General features: G+C 52.2%; 1 protein-coding gene across 7 annotated transcripts in view; it reads left to right on the forward strand.

Annotated features, from left to right (window-relative positions):
- The first annotated feature begins 8546 nt into the window (after positions 1–8546).
- Positions 8547–25473, forward strand: part of ZC3H3 (zinc finger CCCH-type containing 3) — a 115571-nt gene continuing 98644 nt past the window's right edge. The window contains exons 1-5 of one of the 7 annotated variants that reach the window (XM_072034254.1): positions 8547–8707; positions 10272–10700; positions 10740–10787; positions 10866–11979; positions 12675–12865. In XM_072034254.1, the coding sequence (XP_071890355.1) occupies positions 8662–8707; positions 10272–10700; positions 10740–10787; positions 10866–11979; positions 12675–12865 (1828 nt within the window). In that variant the 5' untranslated portion in view covers positions 8547–8661. Of the gene's footprint in view, positions 8708–10271; positions 11980–12674; positions 12866–25473 lie in introns of all 7 variants that reach the window. The other 6 variants (XM_072034252.1, XM_072034253.1, XM_072034251.1 and 3 more) reach the window with 6 other exon arrangements.

Below are 25473 nucleotides of genomic sequence, written 5' to 3' on the forward strand. Positions count from 1 at the left end.
CCACGAGCCACCGCTGTGATGAGTTTTGTCCCGCCTGAAATTGGGGTGGGGGTGGTGGAGGGGACAAAAAGGGGGATGGGAGCATGGGGACAGGGGGACAGGGCGCAGCCTCACAGCCCCTCTTTCACCCCCGTGCCCGGAGCTGGGTGGGCAGGCAAAGAGCCGGTGGTGCGATGGGGCTGCAACCCTGCTCGTTTTGGGGGATTACGGGGGATTTTGGGGGGAAGCAGGTGATTTGGGGGGACACAGGACTTGCTGTGAATATGGACTTATTTCAAGCCTCACTGAAGTCTCCCAAAATCGTGTTTGGTCCTTAAAAACAGGAGCAATTCATATTTCAAATACAGGAGCAATTCATATTTCAATCTGGACAACATCAAACCCTTATCCCCATCCCGGGGGTTTCCAAAATCCCCCCAGATTTGCAGCTTTACCCTCCGCTGCCAGGAGCCGTTCGTTTCTCTCCTCCACGGAGAAAAATCCTTGCCTGCATTTTAGCTCTCCCCTTCCTTGAAAATTCACCCGTTTTTTCCCTTTCCCTAGCCACGTTTGATTTATTTTTTGGCCCAGAGGAGCCCAGCGCCACGCGGCGAAGGCCACCGATGGCTCCTATGGTGGTGGTGGTGGACAGGCACGTATGGACCCTCCAAAACCATAATGTTGAGGACAAAACCATAACGTTAAGCCCTCCCAGCTTGGGAGGGTGCCGCCACCGATCCACGGCGATTTTGGCAGGACTTTAGCAGGGACTGGGTGCACCAGGAGCAGCTTTGTGCATCAACAAGGTGATGGGGACAGGCAGAAATCTCCACCTAGGCTCTGGCTTCCCCTTTCCTTGAAGAATCAGGGGACCCCTGGGGTAAAAACGAGATCCTGAAGTTGCTTTTTTCTTCCTTTATTTGTGAATCAACTTCTGTTTTTTTCTTTTTCTTTTCCTTTTCCTTTTCCTTTTCCTTTTCCTTTTCCTTTTCCTTTTCCTTTTCCTTTTCCTTTTCCTTTTCCTTTTCCTTTTCCTTTTCCTTTTTCTTTTTCTTTTTCTTTTTCTTCTTCTTCTTCTTCTTCTTCTTCTTCTTCTTCTTCTTCTTCTTCTTCTTCTTCTTCTTCTTTTTCTTTTTCTTTTTTTTTTTTTTTTTTCCCTTCTCTGGAGCAGAATCAGCTTTTGTTTCAAGCGATGAGCTGCAGAGATGCCGGCTTCTGGTGTTTACGTTTTCCATTTCCAGGCAAATCCCATTTCGGAGCCCCCTGAACGCGGGTCTGGGAACTGAACATCCCGAGCGCGGCGAGCCGCGGCGAGCCGAGGATCAGAATAGCAGATTGTTTTGACACAGGGGACTTTGCAGCAGGGCTTCGGCTTCTGATGTCCATCCAAAGCACGCGGGCGGAGAAGGAATGCTCTGTTTTCAGTCTGCAATGGAGTCACTGTTTTAATTTTAGCTTCCCCGGAGCAAAGCTGTAAGCAAGCCGTTCCCAAAGCAAAGCACCCTACGGAGGCTGGAAGAGGCTGAGGGATCGGAGCCTCCCCATCCTCCCAATGTGTGGGACTCCAGGGAGGGAAGGGACCCCAAAAGGTGAAGCCAAGCACCCCAAAATCTGCGTGTCCCCTCTTAAAAACCCCAACACGACTCCTTCCTGCAGCTCAGATGGGGGAATGGTGTAGTGGTGCTGGTGCCCACGCTAGGACAGCAGAGCCAAAAAGGCACCAAAGGGTCTTGCAAGAGCAAATCTCCACCAAAAGGTGCCAACAACCCCCCACCAAAGCGCAGAGGAGCTCCAGAGGGTGCAATTCATGAGTATGGTGGAAAAAAAAAAAGAACAATTCTGGGATAAAATTCTCCTTCCAGCACGTTTAGTTTCTTCTGCAGCTTTCTGGGTTGGAGAATTACTGCTAGATGTGAGCATCAGCCGCTCACCCACGTCCCTTCCTGGAGGTAAAGCTGCCTGCAGAGTCCCAAACCCCTTGGGGGGGAGATGAGACAGGTCAAAACAAACCCCCCAAACATCCCGAAATGTCCTCACTTGCTTTCCAAGTAAGTTTTTCCAAGTAGGTTCCCCATGCAAATTCAAAGCATACTTCAGCAGGTGAAAGTGGAAAGAAAACGTTAAATATCCCGGGAAATAATTCTAGGAACAGCAGCGAAGAAGTGCACGGATTATTCATCCGATTTCTGCCCTTCCCCAATTCGTGGGGGTTTATGTTTGCCATTTCCAGGCAATTCCCCCATTCGTTTGGGTCTGCGTGCAGCTCACACGCCGGCAGCGAGACTGCAAGCGAGAAAGAGGGCAAAAAAAAAAAGGGACATCTTTTTTTTTTTCTTTCTTTTTTTTTTTCTTTCTTTTTTTTTTTTTTCTTCTTTTTTTTTCTTTTTCTCCAAGAGTTAAAACAGAAAATAGCTCCTCCTCTTCCCTTGGTATTTGCCCTTCTGCCTTGGACACCGTTGAGAGAGCAGCCACATCTTCGCTTCGAGTTCGAGGCTAAGAAAACTCAGCTGTTTTGGGCATTTCCAGCAAAAGGCTCTCCGTTCCCAATCTCATTCCTTACACTTTTTCCAGTCTGAACTTATTTCTCTAATGCAGCCTGATACACAACATAGCAAGGCAGTTTTCACCTCTGTCTTCTACAACGGTGCTACCGGGACCATGAACACGTCCTACAATCCTCTCCGTGGTCGATTCTTTTCCCCTTTTTTATTTTTATTTTATTTTTTTGCCTTTTCATTGCTTAAGTCTGACCAGCGAGCTGCTGCTGCTGCTAAAATTATCCCCTCTGCCTGCTGCTTGGCCCGTGTCTCACCTCCTCCTGAAGCTCTGCATCAGCTCCTGGTCTCCTTCCACGGTGAATTCGGATGCTCCGTCTTCCTCCAAGGAGCCCCCACAGCTCCCACCAGCCACCTGAGCAACTCGTTTCGGGCAAACGGGTACCTGGACAGCCACGAGAAAGCCGAGGTGGAGATTTCTCAGCAGCTGGAGCGTGGATTTGAGTCTTCTGCCTATTTCAGAGGCTTTCAGCTTGTGATGGGCCACCCCGAGATGTCCTGAAACGGTGTGGTTTTGTGTTTGGGTTAGAGCAATGCAGGTCCATGGTGCTGCCTAGAAAGGAGCTTTGGCTTGCACTCCTGAGAGTGCATGGTGAGCATCATCAGAGGCCAGATCAAGCTGAAAACTAAACCAGAAAAAAAAAGAAAAGGGATGGGAGAAGGAGAAGAAGGAGAAGGAGAAGGAGAGGGAGAAGGAGAAGGAGAAGGAGAAGGAGAAGGAGAAGGAGAAGGAGAAGGAGAAGGAGAAGGAGAAGAAGGAGAAATAAGGAGAAGGAGAAATAAGGAGAAGGAGAAGGAGAAGGAGAAGGAGAAATAAGGAGAAGGAGAAGGAGGAGAAGGAGAAGGAGAAGGAGGAGAAGGAGAAGGAGAAAGAAGGAGAAGGAGAAGGAGCTGCTCTGCAGTCAGATCACATCCTGTAAATCCATGCCATGCCCGAACAAGTGCTGCTGCTGGCACAGGAGGGAACTCGACACACTTGGTGATGTTTCAGCAGAACGATGCAGGATGCAACCACCGGCGTTGGAACAACAAACACAGGACACCACGGAGCCAACAAGACAGAAACAGAGGGCTGAGAACAAGCTGAGGAGAACACCTTAATTTGAGCCCCTGGCAGGTTTGGCACAAATCGACCTTCCCAGGAACACACTGACCTTAAACCTTCCCATCCGCCTGAATAATTTCTTCTCTGGGAAGTTGGAAAGTTTCTCCAGAGCTGTAACCTGAGTCTCCTTTGCCATAAATGAAGTAAATCCCTACTACCAGTGAACATCAAGCACATCTGATCAGCTATCTGTTTCTAATATTATTTCCTTTCTTTTATCTCTTTCTTTTTCTTTTTTTCTTTTTCTTTTTCTTTTTCTTTTTCTTTTTTTCTTTTTCTTTTTCTTTTTCTTTTTCTTTTTCTTTTTCTTTTTTTTTCTTTTTTTTTTTTTCTTTTTTTTTTTTCTTTTTCTTTTTCTTTTTCTTTTTCTTTTTCTTTTTCTCTCCTTCTCCTTCTCCTTCTCCTTCTCCTTCTCCTTCTCCTTCTCCTTCTCCTTCTCCTTCTCCTTCTCCTTCTCCTTCTCCTTCTCCTTCTCCTTCCCCTTCCCCTTCCCCTTCCCCTTCCCCTTCCCCTTCCCCTTCCCCTTCCCCTTCCCCTTCCCTCTTTTATTTTCAATAACACTACACAAAAAGATTTAATTTTTTCTTCATCAACCATTATTTTCTAAACCTTTGCCGCTTTGATTTCCCGCATCCTTCTGGACGCCCACCGATTTTCCTACATGTTCATTAACTTATCTCCCTCAGGGCTTGGTGCAGTGCCCCAGCCGAGACCCGCAGGTGTCCCCACGGACTAATTACTCTTCTGTCCTACGAAGGATGCTCCTGCTAATGAATTCTGAGCACCGCTGGGTGTTTTAGACAAAGCTGGAAGATCTGGGGATCCTAGGAGACCCCTGTCCCTTAGGAAAGTGTCTTATGGGAGCAGAAACGCCGCTGCCTCCCACTCACCCTTGTCATCAGGTCCCTGCAATCTGCTGGTGCAGGGCTCCACGAGGTTTAGGGCTTCAGCTTGTCTCAGCAAGTTCACGGCAAGCCACCGAGAGACTCCAGACGAAAAACAAGCTGCTGAGGCCACGGTTTCGAAAGTGTGAGCAGCTTCATCAGGGCCTACTGCACGCCCGTCGCTGGAGCCGCAGTTCTGGTGATGTTTAAGGCCATTAGAGGGATGAGCACCACGTTTATTCTGGGCTGAACGAGACAATTTAATACCCCTTAAACGTGCCACCCTCCCTCGGGCGTTTTCTCACACGCAGACACCCTGCTAGTGCAGCGCCAAAACCCTGCACTCGCATTTTACTGTTTTTTCGTTTTTTTTTTTTTTTTTTTTTTTTTTTTTTTTTTTTTTATTAAATTAGGCTCACAAACAAGTGTCATACAAGTGCGGTGCTAGGAACAAAGGACGAGCGCCGCGAATTCCTGCAGGTTTCAGATGTGCTGCTTGGAGCGGCGAGGTGGCTGAATGCGTAATTCTTCCTTGCAATGCTCTGAAAAGAAAAAAAAAAAAAGAAAAAAAAAAAAAAGAAAAAAAAAAAAAGATTTATTTTAAGCAGCACCGCGAGGAGCCTGAGACCCCCCAGCACTGCCTTGCCCCGTAGCTTGCTTTTTCTAGCGATGTATTTTGGTGTTTCGCTCAGCAAAACAGGGCAGCTCCCCCCCCTTTCCCTGCTTTTAGCTCGCTCTTTCCCAAGGCTGGGTGTTGTGGGAGTGGTGGATGCCTGGCTTCCCTCTGTGAAAAATCCGCTTTTTCCCCCTGCATGTGCCGAATGAATTTTAATTCGGAGCAGCCCGTTCTAGCTCATGTATTATACAAAGCCGCTTTAAATCCGTGTGCCAGCACAAGGGAGGGAGCGAGCAGCTGGGAGCGGAGGAGGCTTCTTTTGGCACGAGTGCCAATTTCTACCAGTTCGGAGCAGTTACGAAACTCCGGGTGAGGCTTGCGAATCGATCGAAGCTGATCTGTGGCCGCCACCCCCGATCCCTGTCCCCGTCCCACCTATGCAGGACTGTGTGATTTATTTTTTTAATTATATTTATTTTTTTTCCAGTTGGAAGGCTTCGAGGGAGGCTAACGGGGGCCAGGCTCCCCGCCTGCTTCGCGTTTTGGAGCCTTTGCTACCATCTGCACCAAGTGGTATATTCCTCCGGGCTGGCTCTTCCCCATATTTCTCTGCCGAATGGCTTTAAAAAACCACTCAGCACGCTGTAAATAATTTACTAAAGCTACCTTTCCAGGCAGGCGGATCACGGGCTTGTCCCGGGGACGTTATTTGATCAGAGCTGGGACAGGCAGAGTTCCCGAACTGCGATGGGAAGGGAGTTGTCCCAGGAGACAGCTTCTGTTTGCAGCCATCCGAGGTTGATGATCGGTTGCTTTTATAAAGTTCCTATCATGGGAGCATTTAGAAGGAAATAGTGTGCTGCTACAGCGACTTGGCTCAGCTTTTTATTTTATTTTTTTCCCCAAATTGTTTCAGAAATAATTTTAGGAGGGATTTTTATCTCCTTTGCAGACTTGAGCTATTGTTCCAGCTTTGTTTAACGTTATTACGGGTTTGATTCCCTTAGGAAAGAAGGAGATTATTCAGAAAACCAGCTCCTTCAGGATAACGTCCATACAAATAATGTTCTTCCGTGCTTGTGCTCTCAATTTTATGGTTATGCTTTGTGGATACTTCTGGTTTATGCAGTTAAAGTGGGGCCATCTGACTTTCAGGATGGGATGTGAGCTCAGGGGGAGAGTTGAGCTCATAAAAGGTACTTTTAGAGTGACAGAAAGTGGTACCAGACCTAAGAAAACTGCCTCCTGCTCCTGGATTTGTTTCTGGCAGGAATTGAGTAATGGGGCAACAGGAACTGCCTTGAAAGCCGCTGAGGAAACGCGTTACAAAACGAGACTCGCAGAGCCACTCGCCCTCTTCTCTGGGTTAATCCGAAGGTGCAAATTCCCTCGTTCAGCTGCACGTCTCATAATTACCCTGACTGTGCAGCTATTTCACTCGTGCTGTTGCCGAAACCCTACTGCACACAACAAAGACTTTAAATGAGGGACCGAACTTGCCCATTCTTGCAGGAGGCTAAAAACAGCTGTGGGTTACCCCACTTAGCACCACTGTTGCAGCTCAGCTTTGGGGATATCTCTCCTGCAAAGCGTTTTCAACAATTAGGACCCACATATGAGAAATAAGGAGCTGATGTGTGAAGTTAAGGGAGATGATTGTGAGACGGAGTCTGTCATGAGCAGATCCTCCTCCTTGTGCCACGTTAGGGTGGGAGACCTGGTCGTGATGGGGCTGGGGCACAGGGAAAAGCAGATCCCAAAACCACAAAATGGTTGACGGGGACCTCTGGAGGCCATCTGGTTCAACCCCCCTTGCTGGAGCGGGGACACCCAGAGCTGCTGGCACTGGGCACCAGTGGAGCAGAGCCCGTCTCTGTCCTCTCAGCATCTCCTCTCAAATATTGATGGATACGGACCAGCCCCTCTTCTCCAACCTGATCAGGCCCGGCTCTCCCAACCTCTCCTCACAGGAGAGAGATTCTTGGTGGCCCTCCATTGGACTCTCACAGAATTTCTAGGTTGGAAGAGACCTCAAGATTATCGAGTCCAGGTCTCTGGACCTAGGTGGGGTTGGGGGAGCTGGGATCATGGAAGGGTTGGGAGAAGGACAAGGGGAACTGGTGGGACAAGAGGTGGGATGGAGCCAGCTGGGGCAGGTGACAGGGTCGGGTAACTTGATGTAGCGAGGTGAGGGTTGGTCTATTCCCCCATGTGACAGGATGAGAGGAAATGGGCTAAAGTTGCGCCAGGAGAGGTTTAGGTTGGATATTAGGAAGAACTTCTTCACGGAAAGGGTTGTGAGGCCTTGGGATGGGCTGCCCTGGTTGAGTCACCAGCCCTGGAGGTCTTTAAAAGACGTTTAGATGTAGAGCTCAGTGATGTGGTTTAGGGGAGGACTGGTTAGGGTTTTAGGGTTAGGTCAGGGGTTGGACTGGGTGATCTTGGAGGGCTCTTCCAACCTAGAAATTCTGTGATTTTGTGATTCTGTAACAGAGGCCAAGTGACAGAGGCCAGGTGACAGTGACCAAGTCACAATTGATAGAGGCCAAGTAACAGACACCAAGTAACAGAGGCCAAGTGACAGCTGACTGATGGCAGGTAACAAAGGCCAAGTGACAAAGGCCAGGTGACGACTGACTGAGGCCAGGTGACAGAGGCCAGGTGACACTCAAGAGAGGCCATGTAACAGTTAACTGAGGCCAGGGGACAGTTGACAGAGGCCAGGGGACTGAGGCCAGGTGACAGTTGATAGAGGCCAAGTAACAGAGGCCAGGTGACAGTGACCAAGTGACAGTGGCCAAGGAACAGTTGATAGAGGCCAGGTAACACACGTCAAGTGACAGAGGCCAGGTGACAGTGGCCAGGTGACAGTTGCCTGAGGCCAGGTAACAGAGGCCAAGTGACAATTGATAGAGGCCAAGTAAGAGAGGCCAGGTGACAACTGACAGAGGCCATGTAACAGTTAACTGAGGCCAGGGGACAGTTGACTGAGGCCAGGTAACAGAGGCCAAGTGACAATTGATAGAGGCCAAGTAACAGAGGCCAAGTGACAGTGGCCAAGTGACAGTTGATAGAGGCCAAGTACCAGAGGCCAGGTGATAGTGGCCAGGTGACAGTTGACTGAGGCTGGGTAACAGAGGCCGGGTGACACTTGACAGAGGCCAGGTGACAGTTAACTGAGGCCAGGGGACAACTGAAAGAGGCCAGGGGACAGTTGCCATGTACCAGAGGCCATGTAACAGTTAACTGAGCCGAGGGGACAACTGGAAGAGGCCAGGGGACAACTGACAGAGGCCAGGGGACCGAGGCCACCTATGAGGGGACCTCAACCCCCCTGAGCCCTCCTCAGGCTCCGGCCGCGCGCACCAGGCCGCAGGGCCCGGCCCCCGTTGCTAGGCAACGGCGGGGGCGCGCGCGCGCGGTGCGGGCCGCGTCACGTGAGCGCGCGCGCGGTCACGTGAGCGGGGCTCAACGGGCGGCGCGCGGCGATGACGTCAGCGGCGGCGGGGGCGAGCGGCGGGGATGGAGGAGAGCGAGAGGCTGCGCAGGGAGATCCGCAGGCTGCAGGGTGCGGGGGGGGAAGGAGGGAGGGAGGGAGAAGAGAAGGGGGTGAGGAGGGAGGGGGGAGGAAGAGGAGGGAGGGGGGAGGAAGGGGTGAGGAGGAGAGGGAAGGGGGAGGGAGAGGAAGAGAAGAAGAGGGGAGGGGGGGTGAGGAAGAGGAGGAGGAGGGAAGGGGGTGAGGAAGGGGGGAGGGAGGGGATGGGGAAGAGCAGGAGAAGGGAGGAAGAAGAGGAAAGGGGGAGGAAGAGGAGGAGAAGAAGAGGGGAGGGGGGTGAGAAAGAGGAGGGAGGGGGAAGGGAGAGGGACTGAGGGAGGGGGTGAGGAGGAGGGAGGGAGGGAGGAAGAAGAGGGGAGGGGGAGTGAGGAGGAGAGGGAAGGGGGTGAGGAAGGGGGGAGGGAGGAGGTGAGGAGGAGGAGAAGAAGGGAGGGGGTGAGGAAAAGGAGGGAGGAGGAAGGAGGGGGTAAGAAGAAGTGGAGGAAGAAGAAGAGGAGAAGGAGGGGCATGAGGAGGAGGAGGAAGAAGAGGAGAGGGGGGTGAGGAAGAGGAGGAGGAGGGGGGGGAGGGGGTGAGGAAGAGGAGGGGGAGGGAGGGGGTGAGGAAGAAGAGGGAGGGGGACTGAGGAAGGGGGTGAGGAGGAGGAGAAGAAGGAGGGAAGGGAGTGAGGAAGAGGAGGAGGGAGGAAGAAGAGGAGGAGGAGAAGAGGGGAGGGGGGAGGAAGAAGAGGGGAGGGGGTGAGGAGGAGGAGGGAGGAAGAAGAGGGGAGGGGGGTGAGGAAGAGGAGGGAGGGGGGAGGAAGAAGAGGAAGAGGAGAGGGAGGAGAGGAGGAGGAGGGGGAGGGGAGGGGGGTGAGGAAGGGGAGAGGAAGAGGAGGAGGGGGAGGGAGGGAGGGGGGAGGATGAGGGTAGGCAGTGAGGAAGAGGAGGAGAAGAAGAGGGGGGAGGGGGGTGAGGAGGAGGAGGGAGGGTGAGGAAGGGGTGAGGAAGAAGAGGAGGGAGGAAGGGGAGGAAGAAGAGGAGAAGAGAGGAGGGGGGTGAGAAATAGGAGGGGGAGGGAGGAAGGGGGGGAGGGGAGAAAGAGGGGGGTGAGGAGGAAGGAAGAAGAGGGGAGGGGGTGAGGAGGAAGAAGGGAAAGGGGGGAGGAGGAGGGGAAGGGAGGAAGAGGGGTGGGAGGAGAAAGGAGGAGAGGAAGGAGGAGGAGGAAGAGAGGAGGGGGCTGGGGAAAATGAGGGGGAGGAAGAGGAGGGGGTGAGGGGTGAGGTGGAGGAGGAAGGCTCAGTGAGGGGGACCCAGTTTTTTTGGGGGGGGCTCTGTAGGGTCCCGGGGGGCTTTAGGGGAGCTCCGAGACCCTCCAGAGGGGAGGTGTTGGGCACCCAAGGGTGCTGGGGGTGGGGACGGGACAACCCCTGGCTTCCCTGGCGCGTTAATCACCTGTCTTAATTACCCCCAGCTGCTCGTTAGGGCCCTGTGACTCACTCGGGGCCGCTTGGGAGCCTCCTGCTTGCTTCGGGGACCAAAAAAACCCTAAAAAAATGGGGCTGGACATTAAAAAATGTTTTTTTTCCCCCCCCCAGGACTCATCGACAGCCACAGGAGCACCCACGGGGCCGCGCCGAGGCCGAGCTGGAGCAACCCCAGGCGGCAGCAGAACCCCCCCTATAACAGGAGGGGGTCGTTTTCGGGCCGTTACCCCCCCCGGGATTTCCAACAGGGTCGTTCCTGGAGGAAGAAATATTCCCTCGTCAACCCGCCGCCCTCCAGGGCTTTTGGGATCAAGCAGGAGAACCGGGCGGCCCCGATCCCCGCGGGGTCACCCGAGAGACACGTGGACCTCACTAGGGACGGGAATATCGTGGTGGGGATCCAGGTGACCCAAAGGAGCGGGTTGGTTTTGGGGGCCGAAGGATTCGGGGCTGAAAGTTTTGGCCCTAAAGGTTTTGGCCCTAAAGGTTTTGGGGCTGAAGGTTTGGAAGGTTTCGCTCCTAAAGATTTTAGGGCCGAAGGTTTGGAAGGGTTTGGCTCTAAAGATTTTGGGGCCGAAGGTTTCGAAGGTTTTGGGGCTGAAGGTTTGGAAGGGTTTGGCCCTAAAGGTTTTGGGGCTGAAGGTCTGGAAGGTTTTGGCCCTAAAGGTTTTGGGGCTGAAGGTTTGGAAGGTTTTGGCCCTAAAGAAGATTTTGATGCTGAAGGTCTTGAAGGTTTTGGCCCTAAAGATTTTGGTCCTAAAGAAGATTTTGATGCTGAAGGTTTTGGGGCTGAAGGTCTTGAAGGTTTTGGTCCTAAAAATTTTGATGCTGAAGGTTTCGAAGCTTTCAGCCCTAAAGGTTTTGATGCTGAAGCTTTCGGCCCTAAAGATTTGGACACCGAAAGTTTCGAAGGTTTTGGCCCCGAAGTTTTTGGCCCCAAAAGTTTTTCGACTCCTTCCTCCGGCCTGAAAATGGAACCGGGCGAGGATCAAAGCGGGCGCCCGTCCTCCTCCTCTCCTTACCCGCCCCAAAAAGAAGGACCAAAACCTTCTCTCTCCGTCTCCTTCAGCTCCTCTCACCGCGTGGTCAGCTCGTCCTACAAAACCTTCCCGGAACGACCCCACAACGTGCAGCTGAGCGCCGAGGGAGCCGAAACCTCGAGGGCGCCTTGCGAAAACGCCGTCGCCCCTAAAACTCAACCGCAGGCTCGCCATTTGGTGTGGTGCAAGCCGGAGGGGGAAATTTCGGGACAAACGGGCTTCGAGCGGGGTGGGGACGTTCGCCGAGAGCTTCTTGGGGTCGTGGGGGCGTCCTCCAGAGCCCTCGGGGGGAAAGGGAAATTTTCGGCGCTGCACAAAGCTCCCGGAGTCCAAAGGGCCGCGGCGATGATGGCAACGGGGTCGGGGAAAGGCTCCAAATTTAGGAGGAGCAACTACACCTGGGTGGCGAACCCCGGGAGGTGCTGGAGGGCGGTGAAGAGGTGGGCGAGCCCTCGGGGTCCCGAAGGAGCTCGGAAAATCGTCGGAGGGGCGAAAACGGCGCCGAAAAACGATTTGGGGAGCAAAACGAAGAAATCGCCGCCCAAAGCGGGCGTTTCTCCCAGCAAATACAAGTGGAAAGCCGCCGCCCTGCAGCCTTCTCCTTCCACCTCCAGGTCGGCGTTCAGGTGGAGGTGCGAGGAGGAGGAGGAGGAGAAGCCTTCGCCTTCCTCCTTCCCCCAAACCTTTTCTTTGGGTTTCGGGGTTTCGAAACCCTTCGGCGACGCCGTTCCCTCCGGCTACAAAGTGAAGAGCAGGACGAAAATCATCCGGAGGAAAGGGTGAGCGGCCGGGTTGCTTTGGGAAAGCCGTCCCTCCGGAGGTTTTCCTTCAAGTTTTGGGGTTTTAGGTGCAGCTTTTGATGGTTTTGGGGTCGGGCATCTCCTCGGTGGCGGCTAACGGAGAGCTTTGGGCGTCCCCGCAGGGGAAATGACACCGAGGGTTGTCGGATACCGCAGGGTGCGCCTGGTTTCCCAATTCCTGGGTCTTAATTCTTGCTTTTTAGGATTGCCAGGCCTCAAATTGTGGTGGTTTTAGCAGTCTGCATAACCCAAAATTCGGCCTTTTGACCAGAGCTGGGTTTTATCTCCTCTCCCATCCCCGTTCTCCAAACCCCATCCCCGTTCTCCGAAGATTTTTGCGCTGAGGGGGTTCCTCCCCGACCCCCTAAAGTTCAGGGGGGATAGGAATTGCTGATTGCCTTTCAGAACCTCGTTGCACCGGGCGAAAAAGTGCTTTATTTTTTTAAATATTTTTTTTTATTATTATTTTTTTAATTTATTTACGCCTGTAAAACGTTGTGCAAAGCTCCAGGGACAGAACCGGGGTGGGAGCTGACCTGGGGACACCCGAAAAAAACCACATCCCGGCCATAAATCTTGGAAAATCGCTCATTTTACCTCCAGGTGAAGGGATTGAGGGCGTTTCTCCTCGCTTTTTACCCTCCTCTAACTGTTTTTTTTCCCCCCCCCGGCAGCTCCCCGGCGGATAAGAAGAGCAGCCCCACGCCTCCCGCCCCCCTGAGGAGCCCTTTCCAAGCCAAGAAGCGAAACCTGCGGGGAAAAACGGCGCTGCCCAAACGCTGCTCGCCCAAGGGGCTGCTGCAGCTCAGCAAACACAGGCTCTGCAGGCTGCCGGCCGCCAGGAGCCAGATTTTCGGCAGGGAAGGTAGGAAAAAATCAGCTCCTGGCTCACCTCGTGCTTCCCCGAGAGGTTTTGGGAGCGGGGAAATCGCTCCCGGGTCCTCCAGGAGGCGAAATTGTTGCTCTCCGCCCCCCCCGAGCAGGCACCGGGGAGAGTTTGGGCTGCGGTAAAGGCAAATTTGAAGGCGGTTGTCCCAAAAATGACCGGGCTCTGACACCTCCAGGAGGCAGAAATCCATCTGCGAGGCTGATTTCTCTCATTTCGGATGGGGAGAAGCCTGCACACATCACCAAATATTCCCCCAAAAACTCCACGCCCTTCTGACGCAGCCGTGTCTCGGTGCACAACCTCCAGAAATCATTTTTATATTTAAAAGTTTTTTTTTTTTAAAGGGTTTTTATATTTAAAAGGGTTAAAATCACAATTTCTGGAGGAATAGTGAGTCCCAAACGCTTCTCAACGGGTGCTTTGGGGCCGGGGCCCCTCTCAGAGCAGGCGTCGGCTTTTTGGGGCCGCAGATCCGGGCGCATAAAAAGGTTTTGGGGGGTTTTTGGCTCTGTTCCCTGGGGGAAACGGGGAAAAAAAGAAGAAAAAGAAGGTTCTTGCGGTTTGTGTGGTTGAGGAGGGATGGCAAGGATGTTTTGGGGAGAATTTGGGGGCTGGTGCCTGGTGGGGGGGGAATTTGGGGTCTGCTGCCTGGAGATGACCTGTGGGGACAATCGGGCGTCCGTATAAGTGCACAGATGAGCTGATGGCCCAGCATTTGAGTAGCTGTTTGATTTTAGGGTCGAATTTTGCCCCGTTTAGGGACGTCAGCAACCCCCCTGGTGTCTGGAGAGGGACGAGGGTTGAACCTACATCCAGTGCTGGATTTATTTGTGCAGTGCTTGGAGACCCACCACGGGGCTCTGTGCTCCCTCTCCTGACCCCAAAAGGTGGTGGATCCATCTGGGATGGCGTTTTAGGGTCCCGGAGGGCTTTAATTCTTTTTAATTCCTTTTAATTCCAATTAATTTAATTGTGGGGTGATGGTTTGTGGGGTGAGGAACAGCTCTTCAGCCTCCCATGGGATATCCACCGCTGGTTGTGGGGTTAAATGGGGACTCAGACCCCACAAACCCCACACCGGGGACCTCTCTACAGCCTGGTAAGAGCATTTTATATATGAGAAAAATGAGATATTGGTGTTTAGGGGGATGTAAACTGTTGTGGTGATCCCGTGCCGGGTTAAACCCGATCTTTTCTCTGTAGCACCCTGCTTAAGCCCGGCTTTATGGCGAGCAGAGTGCGCTCAGCCCTCTGTATGGCACAGGAGGTGCTGAAATCGCAGCTCTGGGAAGGCTCCGAGCTGTCCTCGAAGCTCGTCTGAGGCTTGGCAAAGAATTTTTCCCTTTTATCAGTCAGTAGAAGCCTTTGTCCAGCTGAAACGATGCTGCACGGAGGTTAAAAACGTACAAAATGGAGCAAAATCAGCTGCCAAAAACCCTTCATGTTTTGGGGGCGCGTCAAATCCCCGTCCCTCGCTGGAAGGAAATCGTCCCGCGGCGAAAATTTTCGTGTCTTCGGTCACGTAGGCTTGGAAATGTGTAGAGAGGGCAGAAATTCGGCTGTGATCTTTTGCTCAGAGCAGAGAAAAGAAAGAAAGAAGCGGAGGGAAAGCAGAAATCCCAAAAACGGGGCTGGAAGTGGCTTGGGGGGAGCAGTGAGCTCCGTCCCCTGCCCCAAAACGGGTCAAATTATCGAGGTATTCATGAGAGATGCAGACAGAGCATGGCAAAAACCTTCATCCAGGAGAATTTGGAGGTGTTTTGGTGACTTTTGGTACTTCCCAGCTTGGTTTTGTGCATTTTGGGGTCTCGGTTCCTAGTGGGGAAGCCAAATCCCTGCTGTAACAGCTCTGCGGGGCTCTTCTTCCTCACCAACCACATCACCTGCTGAAGGTGAACTAAAATAATTCTCATTTCTTTCTTCATTATAAGCATGAAAAAGCTTCAACATTTTTTTCTTATTTTTTTCTTATTTTTTTCTTTTTTTTTTCTTATTTTTACCCAAAAATGTGAGCTTCGTGGTGGTGTTGTTGGGTGCTGGGCAGGGCCGGGGGATTTTGGGGGCAGCATTTCCTGATTTTATCCCCCGATAAAACTCGTGGGCAGCGCCCGAGCTGCTTCGTTCGATGCCCTTTAACGAGCAATTATGGATAATGAGCGGTGGGCGTGTTCTGGCTTCACAGGGGTCCTTTAATTTGGGGATTTTTGGCACAAGAGCCCCGAGCTGCGTTCCCCTTTCGGCTGCACGAAGCAGCTGCTAATTAAGGTCTGGGTGAAGTTTCCACCAATTTTGGTTCCCCCGACCCCCTTTTTGTTTCCCCCAACCCCCTTTTTGTTTCCCCCAACCCCTTTTTTGGTTCCCCCAACCCCTTTTCTGGTTCCCCCAACCCTCTTTTTGGCATCCAACCCCCAAAAAATTGAAGCATGCGTGGGGACAGCCCCGCTTCCCGCATCCCCGTTTGCCTGGGCAGCCTGCAGCAGGATTTTTCGGAACGGTTTTGTGTTTTTTTGGGGGGGTTTTCCCCTAAAAGTAGCGGCTCGAGCTCTTCCTGAGCAATTTTAAGGGCAAATAGTGGCTTTTAAGTGACGTTTCACTAATCTAGATGTAGTGGCAGAGGGCTGTGCCTGCTGTTTGTGCACCTCGAGCCCTGTGCCAGCAGCGTGGCTGCCAAAATCCCCCTTAATTTTTTTACCAACAGCCTACCCGAGAGCGATGGGGGTGGTGTAGCTGATATCTCGCAGGATGAGGCTCCTTTTCAGCTATTTTTGGGGTGAAAACTTGCAGTTTTTTTAATTTCCTTACCCCTGCCAAAGCCCACGCCTGCCCTCCTTGCGCCTCCCCTGCCCTGGTAGGGTTCACCGAGCTCGGATCCTCGCCGTGACACCTCTCTGGCCTCTTCTCCGGGAGAAATTAAAGCTAATTGCTTCGTTTTAACATTATTTTAGGCAGAAACGTGGCAGCTGTCGGGGTGTGAGGGGGCAGGAGAGCCGTGCCGTGCCCTTTCCCCGCGTGTCCCCATTGGGAGCGTGCGCACGTGAGCGGAGACAGCCGCCAAAAAGCTGGGTGATTGGGGGATTTTGGGGATTTTGGGGAGCCTCCCGCACCTCCCCGCCTTCGGCACAGCCCTGCAGAGGGCACTCGTGCCCCTCGCATTTTTTCCCGGCCCACCTTTTTCTGGTTATTGATGGCCTAATTTCGTCTTTATGTGAAAGAAAGCAGATATCAAGTAATTTGCAGCAATAACCTGCTAATGCCGGGCCAGTATCAAAACTCCCATGTTCATTTCAAGTGGCAGATAAAACACTAATATATAATTATCCTTGCAAATTGGATTGTTTTAAATAACCAAAAGGCTATGGCCAGGAGAAAACTATCCCATTTCCCTTGAGTTACTATTGCAGTGTAATTGCTGCGTTCAATCAATTTCCCTGGCATTAGAAATTCCATCACAATCAACATTAAGCTTTATTCATTGTGATGGCTAAGAGCCGGGCCATTTCTCCTCTTTTCCTTAACTGGCAAAATTAATCAGGGAAAAGATTTTAAACATTTACCCGTGCGAAAGAGGTCAGCTTCTGCCACTATATTGCTCAGCAGATAAGGGGGCTAATAAAAAGAAAATTGAATTACTAATGATCGCCAGGCACCGAGTATATAAAACCTGGCAATCGCCCGGTTCGAGGGGGGGGGGAGAGGAAGGAAAAAAAAAAAAAAGAAGAAAAAAAAAGAAAAAAAAAAGAAAAAAAAGAAGAGGGAAAAAAAAAAGAATCAATTTTCTGCGGACAAGGTGCGCTCGTTTTTTATTTCGGCGCATATTATCAGCGATTTAATTTGAGAAGCGCATAAACAGGGAGGGAAACGGGGAGAAAGGGGGGGGAAAAATAACGAGCCCGGAGGTGTAAGAGGCTGCGGGGCCGTGTGCTGTACACAATTTATTTGGCACACCAGATAATGGCTTTAATTGAATCCAAAAGTGCAGCGTTCAGCAGCGGCGCGCGGGCTGCCCGCCCGGCCCCGGGGGGGATTGCAGAATATTGCGGAGATGCCGGGGAGAGGCTCCCCGGTGCCTTTTTTTTTAAAAATTTCCCCCCCAGTGCCTTTTTTTTCTTAATTTCCCCCCAATCTGTGATGTTCCCTCGTGGGCAGGACTTCTTAGCCCTGTTCCTGGGGTTTTTGGTGTGGTCGTGGCCGGCTGGAGGCAGGGGGAGGACGTTCCTCGTGTTCCTCGTGTCCCTTTTCTTCCCTAATTCCCTTTTTTAAATAACTTGAGTCGTTTGGCACCAGCTCAGCGTGGAAGCAGGAAACTAGAAAACCTTTTTGGTTTGATTTTAGGGTGAATTCACCACCCTGGGTGCAGCCAGGAGGGGAGAGGAGCCCCCGAAACGCCCTCGGCCATTCATTTCTTCCCCTGGAATGAACGGGGCACACCTCTGAGCCTGGCTTTTTAGGGTCCTGGCGAGCTGGCAGCCCTTTAAAACCCCCCTGGTGGCTTTTTATTCGGTGACTTAAACTTATTTCGCTGCTGAGCCTCCAGAATTAAGCCTCACAACCTCCTCTTTCTTTTCGGGGTCCAGCTGGGAGCGCATCCTTTGTGGCAGCCGCCCCGTGTGCTGCCAGGGGGCTAGTCCGCATCCTTCCCCCTCCAAAATCCTTCAAAATCTCTCTTTTCTGCTTTTCTTTGCCTTTTTTTTTATGTGTTCCAGATCGAGGTTGGTGTTAGCAGCCTCCTCCCTGTCCCCTGTTGCCAGCGCCGCAGCCGGACCCTACAAACGTGCCCAACGGGGTCAAACCCTCCCCGCATTTTGCTCCCTCCAGCAGTGCTTCTACACCCCCCTCATTCCATCCACCTTCCTAAAAAAAACCCCAAATCCCCCCTCATTCCATCCACCTCCCCCAAAATCCCCCAAATCCTCCTTTTTTTTTTTTTTTTTCCCCGCTTTGCCCCAAAACCACGAGCCGTGCGTCACGGGAGCAAGCCGCTTGGCGTTCCTCGTGCCCGGGCGAGCGCAAGGGAGTAAACGGGGGCGTAAAACGGCGAGGATCGAGGCATCTCCGGCATCCGAATGCTCAGCTGCTGTTAATTTTATTGGCGCTGGCTGCCTGCGCATCCCTTTGGCAGCCTCCAAAATCTCGGGGGCTGGAGTTTGAGGTCTCCCGTTTCTTGTTCGCGCGAAGCAGGCGAGTAAATATTTCTAACGGGGGAGGTTCCAGCTTGGGTATTGTATTTTTTTTTTCTTTATTTTCTGGCCGTGTCCTTTTATTTTCTGGCCGTGTCCTTTTATTTTCTGGCCGTGCCCTCATTTTAGGGCTGTTTTCCCATCAGGGAATTGCACCGAGTGCCGCTTCTGCCTGCGGGGTGCCGCGTGAAGCTGCTTCAACTCCTCTCTTACATCAATTAGGACGAGCCTCGTCCTTGGGAGGAGAGGGGGGAAACGTGGCTGCCCGGCCCCTTTTGCAGCCCTCGGGGAAAAGTTCACATAGTTGGCTCCCCGCCGGCACCGGTTGCGTCCGTGCTCGTAAGCGGGGGTTTCGGGTTTCTGCTTTCCCTTGGCATTTCCAGGTGACTCCGTCCCCAGCCTCAGGCAGCCAGAGAAGAAGGGGGATTCTGTTTTCGGAGCCCTCTTTCCAAAATATCAGGTCCCTTGGAGCGAGGGAAGTCGCTGCTGCTACCCGAGGAGGTGTCACCGCGTCGGTGCCCGTTCCCCAAAGCTCCGTGCGAGCGCTCTGGTGTCAGGATTTGGGGCCAGGCAATCCAGAGGCTGCAATCCGGGGAGCATCTGGCTCAAAACCTGGCAGGGATGAGAGCTGAAAGCGCTTGGGGTGCTTTTGGGCACGGGTTTGTGCCAGACCTGCGAGCGGACCCGTGCCACAGGTGAAATTTTGGGGCAGTGATGAGGGTTTGGGGAACAGCAGGCGATGGATAGAAACCAAATCCACTCTTCACGTCGAGTTACATTGAATTATTTTCATTTTCCACGTCCGTTCTGTCTCCTTTTTTCCTTCCAATTCAGCCTCGTGCCCGATTTGATGCCGAAAACCCTCTTTTATTGCCCTCTTTCGGTGAATCTCCCGTACCCGCGTGCGGCGCCGGCTCCTGAAATCCTCTTTTCTAGCAGGTGGCTCTCGGGGGAGCCGTATATCCCTGCGCTAACAGGAAGAAATATTTGGCTTGGGGGACGTACGACAGCCTTTCATTGCCTCTGACCCTTGATATTTGCAGGTCCGTGGGGGGCCCTTGCTATGATTTCAGACCTTGCAGGGGCGGCGCGGTGCACGACGGCGATAGAGCCCTCCGCTTTCGTCTTTATCCACGGGAAGAAAAAAGGAAAAGAAAAGAGAGCCAAGAGGTCTTAGTGCTGGAACTTGCCCCTATTTCTACAGCGAGGCTTGCAGTTGTAATTTGTAATCAAATTTGTAATCAAATTACAAATTACAAAGTTGTAAAAAAGGGTGATTATTTTTACGGGGAGGTTTGCAGGTAGGTTTTTTTCAGCCTTACCCCAAAAGAATGCATCTAAGACCCTATAAACCATTTAGAGGTGGTTTTAAAATGGTTTTCAACCCGTCCAGCTCGACCTGCTGCTCAGACTCGTGCTGAATTTCAGTGCTGTTGCCTTTCCTCCCCTTGATTTTCTTTCCTTGCGTGCTTAAAATGAAACCGGGAGGAACAACAGCGCGCGTTTAAGGCGCTTGATCGAAATCGGAAGGGATCCGTAACCTGAAGCTTGACAAATCTCTCCTCTTTTGCTTCCTCCCCTGGCTTTTTCCTCGCAGCTGATGTGCGGAGTGACGGGAAGCATCCCCAGCAGGGTCACCCTGGAAGTTGCAGATGCTTCCCTGGCTGCGAGCCGCTGCCCATCAGCGCATCCTGCCGGAGCTCCCCAAATCCCACCCCAGCCAACGCTCGGCTCCCTGCAAAACCTGCCCGGGTTTCTCTGTTCTGCTTTCTGCTTCCCGTTCTTCTCCAAATCCCCGTTTGCAAGTACAGATTTTTTTTATTTTATAAACCTTTTCCAGCTGATTTTCTTTCCCCTCTAACAACTCGGGGGCTTCGCGCGGCGATTCCCCCGTTATCGCTGCTGAGCCGAGGTGGAAGCCGTGCGCTCGGGGACCCTCCTGCTCACTCGGGCTGGGCTTTGTGTGCTCTACAAAGCACGTAGAAATGAATAACACCCCCCCAGAATACGGAACAGATGCAGGAGTGGACCTGCCAGCATCTCAGGAGCCCCACAAAGCCATGCTGCCGCAGCAGTTTTCGCCGTTTCGGGTTTCTGCTTCAGGCTGAGGGATGGGGAAACGCGGCTCCTTCGCTTGTCAGCGGGAGTTTTGCTGTCGCCCACGGGAAGGTTGAGCGTGAGGAAGGTTTCATCCTCTCTTATACCTCCATTTAATCCAGACGTGTGCAGTTTTTGCTGGTTGCTCGGGGTGGGAGCAGAGGCGGTGAACTGGAGGTCCAGCTCTGCCTCCAAAACCGATCCTACACCTTGTTCACCCCCAAAAACCTGCCCTCAGGAGCTCTCTGGTGGGAAAAAAAGTAGGAGAGCAGACGTGGAGCCTTAGTGTGGGGTGTTAAACCCCCTGTAAAACCTCTTTCTGGGGTATTTTGTGCAGTTCTGTGCATGGGGAAACCTCTTGGGACAGCCCATCCCACGGAGAGCGCCCAGGCAGTGAGCGTGGGCAAGCATATTTGCCCTTCAGCCTCAAAAAAAACTCCCAGAAATGTGTCTTGGGAGGGCTCTGCAGTAAAACCAAGCCTCTAAATTTGTGTTTGCCCCCCCAGTTTGCAGCCTGGAGCAGCTCGTGGAAAAGGAAGAGGGCTCGCGAGGTGCGTGACTCGCGGCTCCTGGCCCCAGGAGAGCAGCAGCCTCGTTTTATGGGTTTGTAAGGGAAAATCTGGCTCGGGAACCGTGCTGAGAATGAAAAAAACAGCTCGAGGAGCCAGGGCAGTGGCTCGCCGTGGTGGTCCTGCCCTCCTTTTTTTGGAGGTGCTGCGCTTCATTGCTCCGCTTCATCTCCTGGAAGCCTCAGCTCTGAGCTTTTTGGGGTGAAAAGGACGAGTCCCAGAAACCCCAAACAGCTCCAAATGCTTCCCATACACCTTCTTGAAAGAGATCAACTCTCATCTTTTGAAGAAACCTCACCTAAATGTTTATTTTTTTTTTTCTTGGCTGGATGTAGCTCGTGATGGGTGAGCGTAATCAAGCGGCGATGGCTTTTGCGCGGTTATCAGGTGCTTGGTGTGAAAGTGCCTGCTATCAACGGGAAAAATCAAGAAAAAAAAAAGGGGATTTGAGAGGGTGAAACGAGTTCATCAGAGGTGCCGCTTCCCGTGGTATGTACGGGGGGGGTGTTTTTAAAACAAGATTTACTCGATATCTCAACGTTAACCGGGGCGTTTTACGGTGCTCCCCTTCGGCGAGCTCCCGTGATCCATCATTTCCCTGCCGGAGTGGCTGTTAGGTTTTACTACGCCCAACACTGTAAAAGGGCATTAGAGCAGTTAAATCTGGAGTCTTGCTTTCATAAGGAAAAAAGAAAATGCTGAATTAGGCAGCGGAAAAGGCAACCGCAGCGATACTGGGATCTTGCATAAATTATCAGAAGAGTCAGAGGCTGGCAAGTTTATGTATTGTTCCAGCTCCGCTAATTAATTATTCCCGAATAATCAATGTTTAAAAGGAAAAGTTTGGTTCTCTCCCGTCTTAATGGGCTCTGGTGTTTACTTTCAGCATGGCAGCTGTATTTTTTTCCGCGGCGTGGCCGTGCTTTAATTTTATCTCCCCGGTGTTGGGGCTCAGGGGGTCTCGCTCACGGCATCGCCTTCGGAGCAAAACGCTCCCGACGTCCAGGGCAAGCCTCCATCACGAGGATTTTCAGGATGGAGAGGCTTTAAGGAAGGGGAGGAATTATTTAAGAGGCTATAAAATGTTTCCAAATGGAGACGAAACGGTCCACGCGCTGGGGAGACAGATGCATGCGACTGGAAGAAGTAAGTTGATAAATTTTTTAAAGAAACGGTGAAATTCTGGCCCCGGTGAAGTCGTCTGGGCTTCGATTTTACCCTTCTGCTCCGTAGCGTGTATATTTTTAATCAGAGGGTTTGCTTTTGGCAAAAAAAAACACCTTGTAGGGGTAACGAGGTGGCACGGGTCGGCTGCGGGGTCTGTAGGTCCGTCGGGAAGCGAGCAGCGGGGGAATTTGGTGAAATGCTCCAGGAATTGGGGCCTTAGCGTTCTGTTCAGCTGACAAATTCACGACGCTTCTTCAAATTTCAGAGCTAGGGCTCGACCTAGAAGCCAAATTCGCTGTAGGAACGACCTTAAACCTCTTCGTGGCACTGGGGGGCCGCTCTGGTCTACTGGTATACCCATTTTGGGGCACCTTAATTCAAGTAGGATGGGAAGAGGTGGTTCATTTGGGGTCACCTCGAGAAGACCTCGAGAAGCTGTGGAGTCTCTGCCCTTGGAGATGTTTTGGGTTTGGGTAGATGAAGCTGCAGCTGCCCCGATTTCGTGTGGGTGGTGCTCGTGGTTGGTGGGACCTCAAGAAGTCCATTCCTGTTCTTCCTAGGGAACATTTTCTGCCACAATGCTAAAATTTTCACCTTAAGCAACCAAGTCCCTCTGCAGCTGACTAGGTTTTGTAGCATTTGGGGTCGGTGATGCCAAACCCGGTTGACAAAACCATCCAAATTCTGTCTGGCTGCGAGGAAGTTCTCATCGACAAGGTCGGAGCAGTGAGGACATGGAAATATCCCCAAATATACAGCCTGAGCTCTAATTTTTGCAGTTTTCCCTTCCCTGTGCCATTTGGGGGGACGTCTGGTCTCCGGGACATCTCTGGGACCAGGGCTGCTGCTTGCTGGGCTGTGGCATGGGGCAGCCGGGGCTGCTTTTGGGGACGTTGCCTGCTTTCTGTGACCACGTGTGATGCGGACAGATCCCGATCTCGATACCAAGTTGTCAGTTTGAGCTTTTATTTGGCTGAGCTTTGATTTGGGAACTCATCCCATCTTGTTTCCTAGGCGCGCGTAAAAACCAGCCCGGTCCCTCGGGCTCACCGGGCATCGCTAACTCAAAAACACCCCTCTTCAAATGTCTCGTTCTGCTCCAATTCCTAAAAAAAATCCCTTTGGGGAGAGTCTGAGGAGGATGCCAGCTCACACCAGGCCCTCGGATGGTCCCAAAAACACGGGGACAAGCGAGCGGAGCTCCGCGTGGACCACAGGGGGTGAATTTGCTCATCTCCAGGTGCTTTTTTCCCTCTCCATCCCCACCACATCACCCCAGCATCCTCCCGGTGAGGCTGTGGCTGGGTATTTTGCTCAGCCGCCCTCATCCTTGCTGCCTCCTGTGCCATCAGCCAGATCAGTGGCTGTTTCCCGGCTCCGCTTGAAGCCCTTTCTGAATGAAAACCCCTCCGGTTCCCACCTGAGCGCGACGGCGGCGACAGAAACAAGCAAAGCCCGGTAATAAAAACCTAATGAAGAATACCAGCGTGAAATCAAGACGTTAAACCTCCGCTGGTGACAGGCAGTAAATCTGCAGCCTGGCGGGTGTTCCTGCGCTTTTTAATATATATTAAAGCGGGCAGCTCCTTTTATCTCCTCTTGTCTCGTGGGCTCCGAAGCTGAGCTGCGATGAGAGCGAGGTGAGCGGGGCGATCTCCGTTCCTTTCACTCCGTGCCTTCCAGCTTTGCTCTCCCACTTCAAGGCTTTCCAGTTTGGGCATTTTTGGCTTTCAGGGGAGCTGCTCTTTGGCTCCTCCGTGTTTTAAAGGATTCAATGATAAGGAGCTTTCCTGGTTGCTGCTCATGAGCCCATCCGAAAGCTTCTTTTTCCAAAGAGTTGGACGGCGTCGGATCACATTTTCTACACGGGATCCCTGCTCTCTTGCTTAGATGCCCTCGTGTCTCGTGCTAAGCAGCAGGCTGTGGTTTGGAAACACAATTTCAACTTGATTTCTTCTTCAGAGTCCTCACTTTCACTCTAATTTCTTACCTGGCAGTGCGCAGTCCCAGATTTTTGAGGCTTTCTGGGCATTTGATGGGCTCAAAGAGTTTTCCTTTCATTTGTGCCGTGCCTTCGTGATTCCCAGACGCTCTGACCTTTAAACCCAAGGGACGTTTTCCTCCTTATTTCATTTCCCTGAATATTTATTGGATACGGAATCACTTTGTAGCCCCGTGTGCTTAATTTTTTTTGGGGTAAAAGCTGGTTTTACGCAAAGTGGGGACGAGGGGCGAGGACCTCACCCCTTCCACGTCATCCTCAGCAGGCTGGGCACCGCAGCGGGCACTTTGTGTGCGCTGACACTTCCTTTGTCCTTCCCGAAGAGGTTAGAGCACATCCCGAGCTGCGTGGCTGCCCTAATGCTTCGCTCTTTCTCTTTGAAATATTCATGGGAGCGGAGTGGCCGGGTTGCTTAATGGAGCGGCGCGGCCGTGGCAGAAGTGGACCTGTTGTCAATAAGCTCTTAAAAACTTCTCACTGAGCCGCCTGATAGCCTGTCAAGATTGACATATTTCCCCTCTTTTGACGTTTAAATGACTTCTGGTGCAAAAAAAAAGGATGTCTCCCTAAAAGGGAGGATGCTCCCGCACCGAGGGCGTTATCTCCTATCGGGAGTCGCTTTCGTGCCTTAGGTGTTTTTTCGTGATTTGCTTGCTCGGTAAATTCTGGACCAGAAAGTAGTCGAGGTAAGAAAAAAAAAGTGATTCAGGGGAAGACAAGCAGAGCTGAACGGGAATTAGAGATGTCTGCGGGAGCGTGTTACGCGAACCCTTGATCGAAGAGGTGAACGAGCTCCGTGCTGTCTTGCCTCGTGCGAGCTCCCAGGAGGGAAGTAACTCATCCTTCTCGGGGGAGGATTTCCCCTTCTCTTTCTCCTCTCTTTTCTCCCTGCGAGGTCTGGAGCTGATGGCAGCGCTGACAGGTTGTCATTTCGGTGCTTTCTCTCTCTCTTGTAGTGCCTCGTGTGATATTGTTTGGGGTTGGAAGCGCTCCGGTGCCACGAGCAGTGACGCCCGGGCTCTCGTTTCCCTTCCGATTTACAGCCCTCTGCGTCTCCGCGAGTGGAAGCTGAGGGTGTTTTTGTACATCACTCCCTCTCCAAAGGTTAAAACCCTTCATTTTTCCCCCTCTGTTGCCGGAGGGTTGGCTGAAGGTGGCGGCGGGTCGATGAGGATGGATGCTCTCCTCTCGTTGGCAGCTTCGGGGCTTGGAGGAGTTCTCCTCTCCAGCTTGTTTTATCGACTCCGCTCCTCGTTCCTCTGTGCCTTATCGTGTAAATAAAGGCTTTAACTCTCCTGGAAGGCTTCTCTGGTGAGTGAGAGCGGCAATACGAAGACATAAAATAGTGTTTAAACAAAAAAAAAAAGGATGGGATGGACCTAGGACACCACCTGGTCTCTTCCCAGCTTGAGGCACAGCCACTTATCTCCATCATTCCCATCCAGTGGGCATCTAAACTTATCTTGAAGACCCCAAATGATGGATGCTCCACATCCCCCCTAGATAATCTCTTTGGCCCCATTATTTCTACTTCTTTCACAGTGTCCCTGCTACCCGTCTGCCACCGTTAAG

The sequence above is a fragment of the Anas platyrhynchos genome, chromosome 2 (assembly GCF_047663525.1).
Source record: "Anas platyrhynchos isolate ZD024472 breed Pekin duck chromosome 2, IASCAAS_PekinDuck_T2T, whole genome shotgun sequence".
Classification (NCBI taxonomy): domain Eukaryota; kingdom Metazoa; phylum Chordata; class Aves; order Anseriformes; family Anatidae; genus Anas; species Anas platyrhynchos.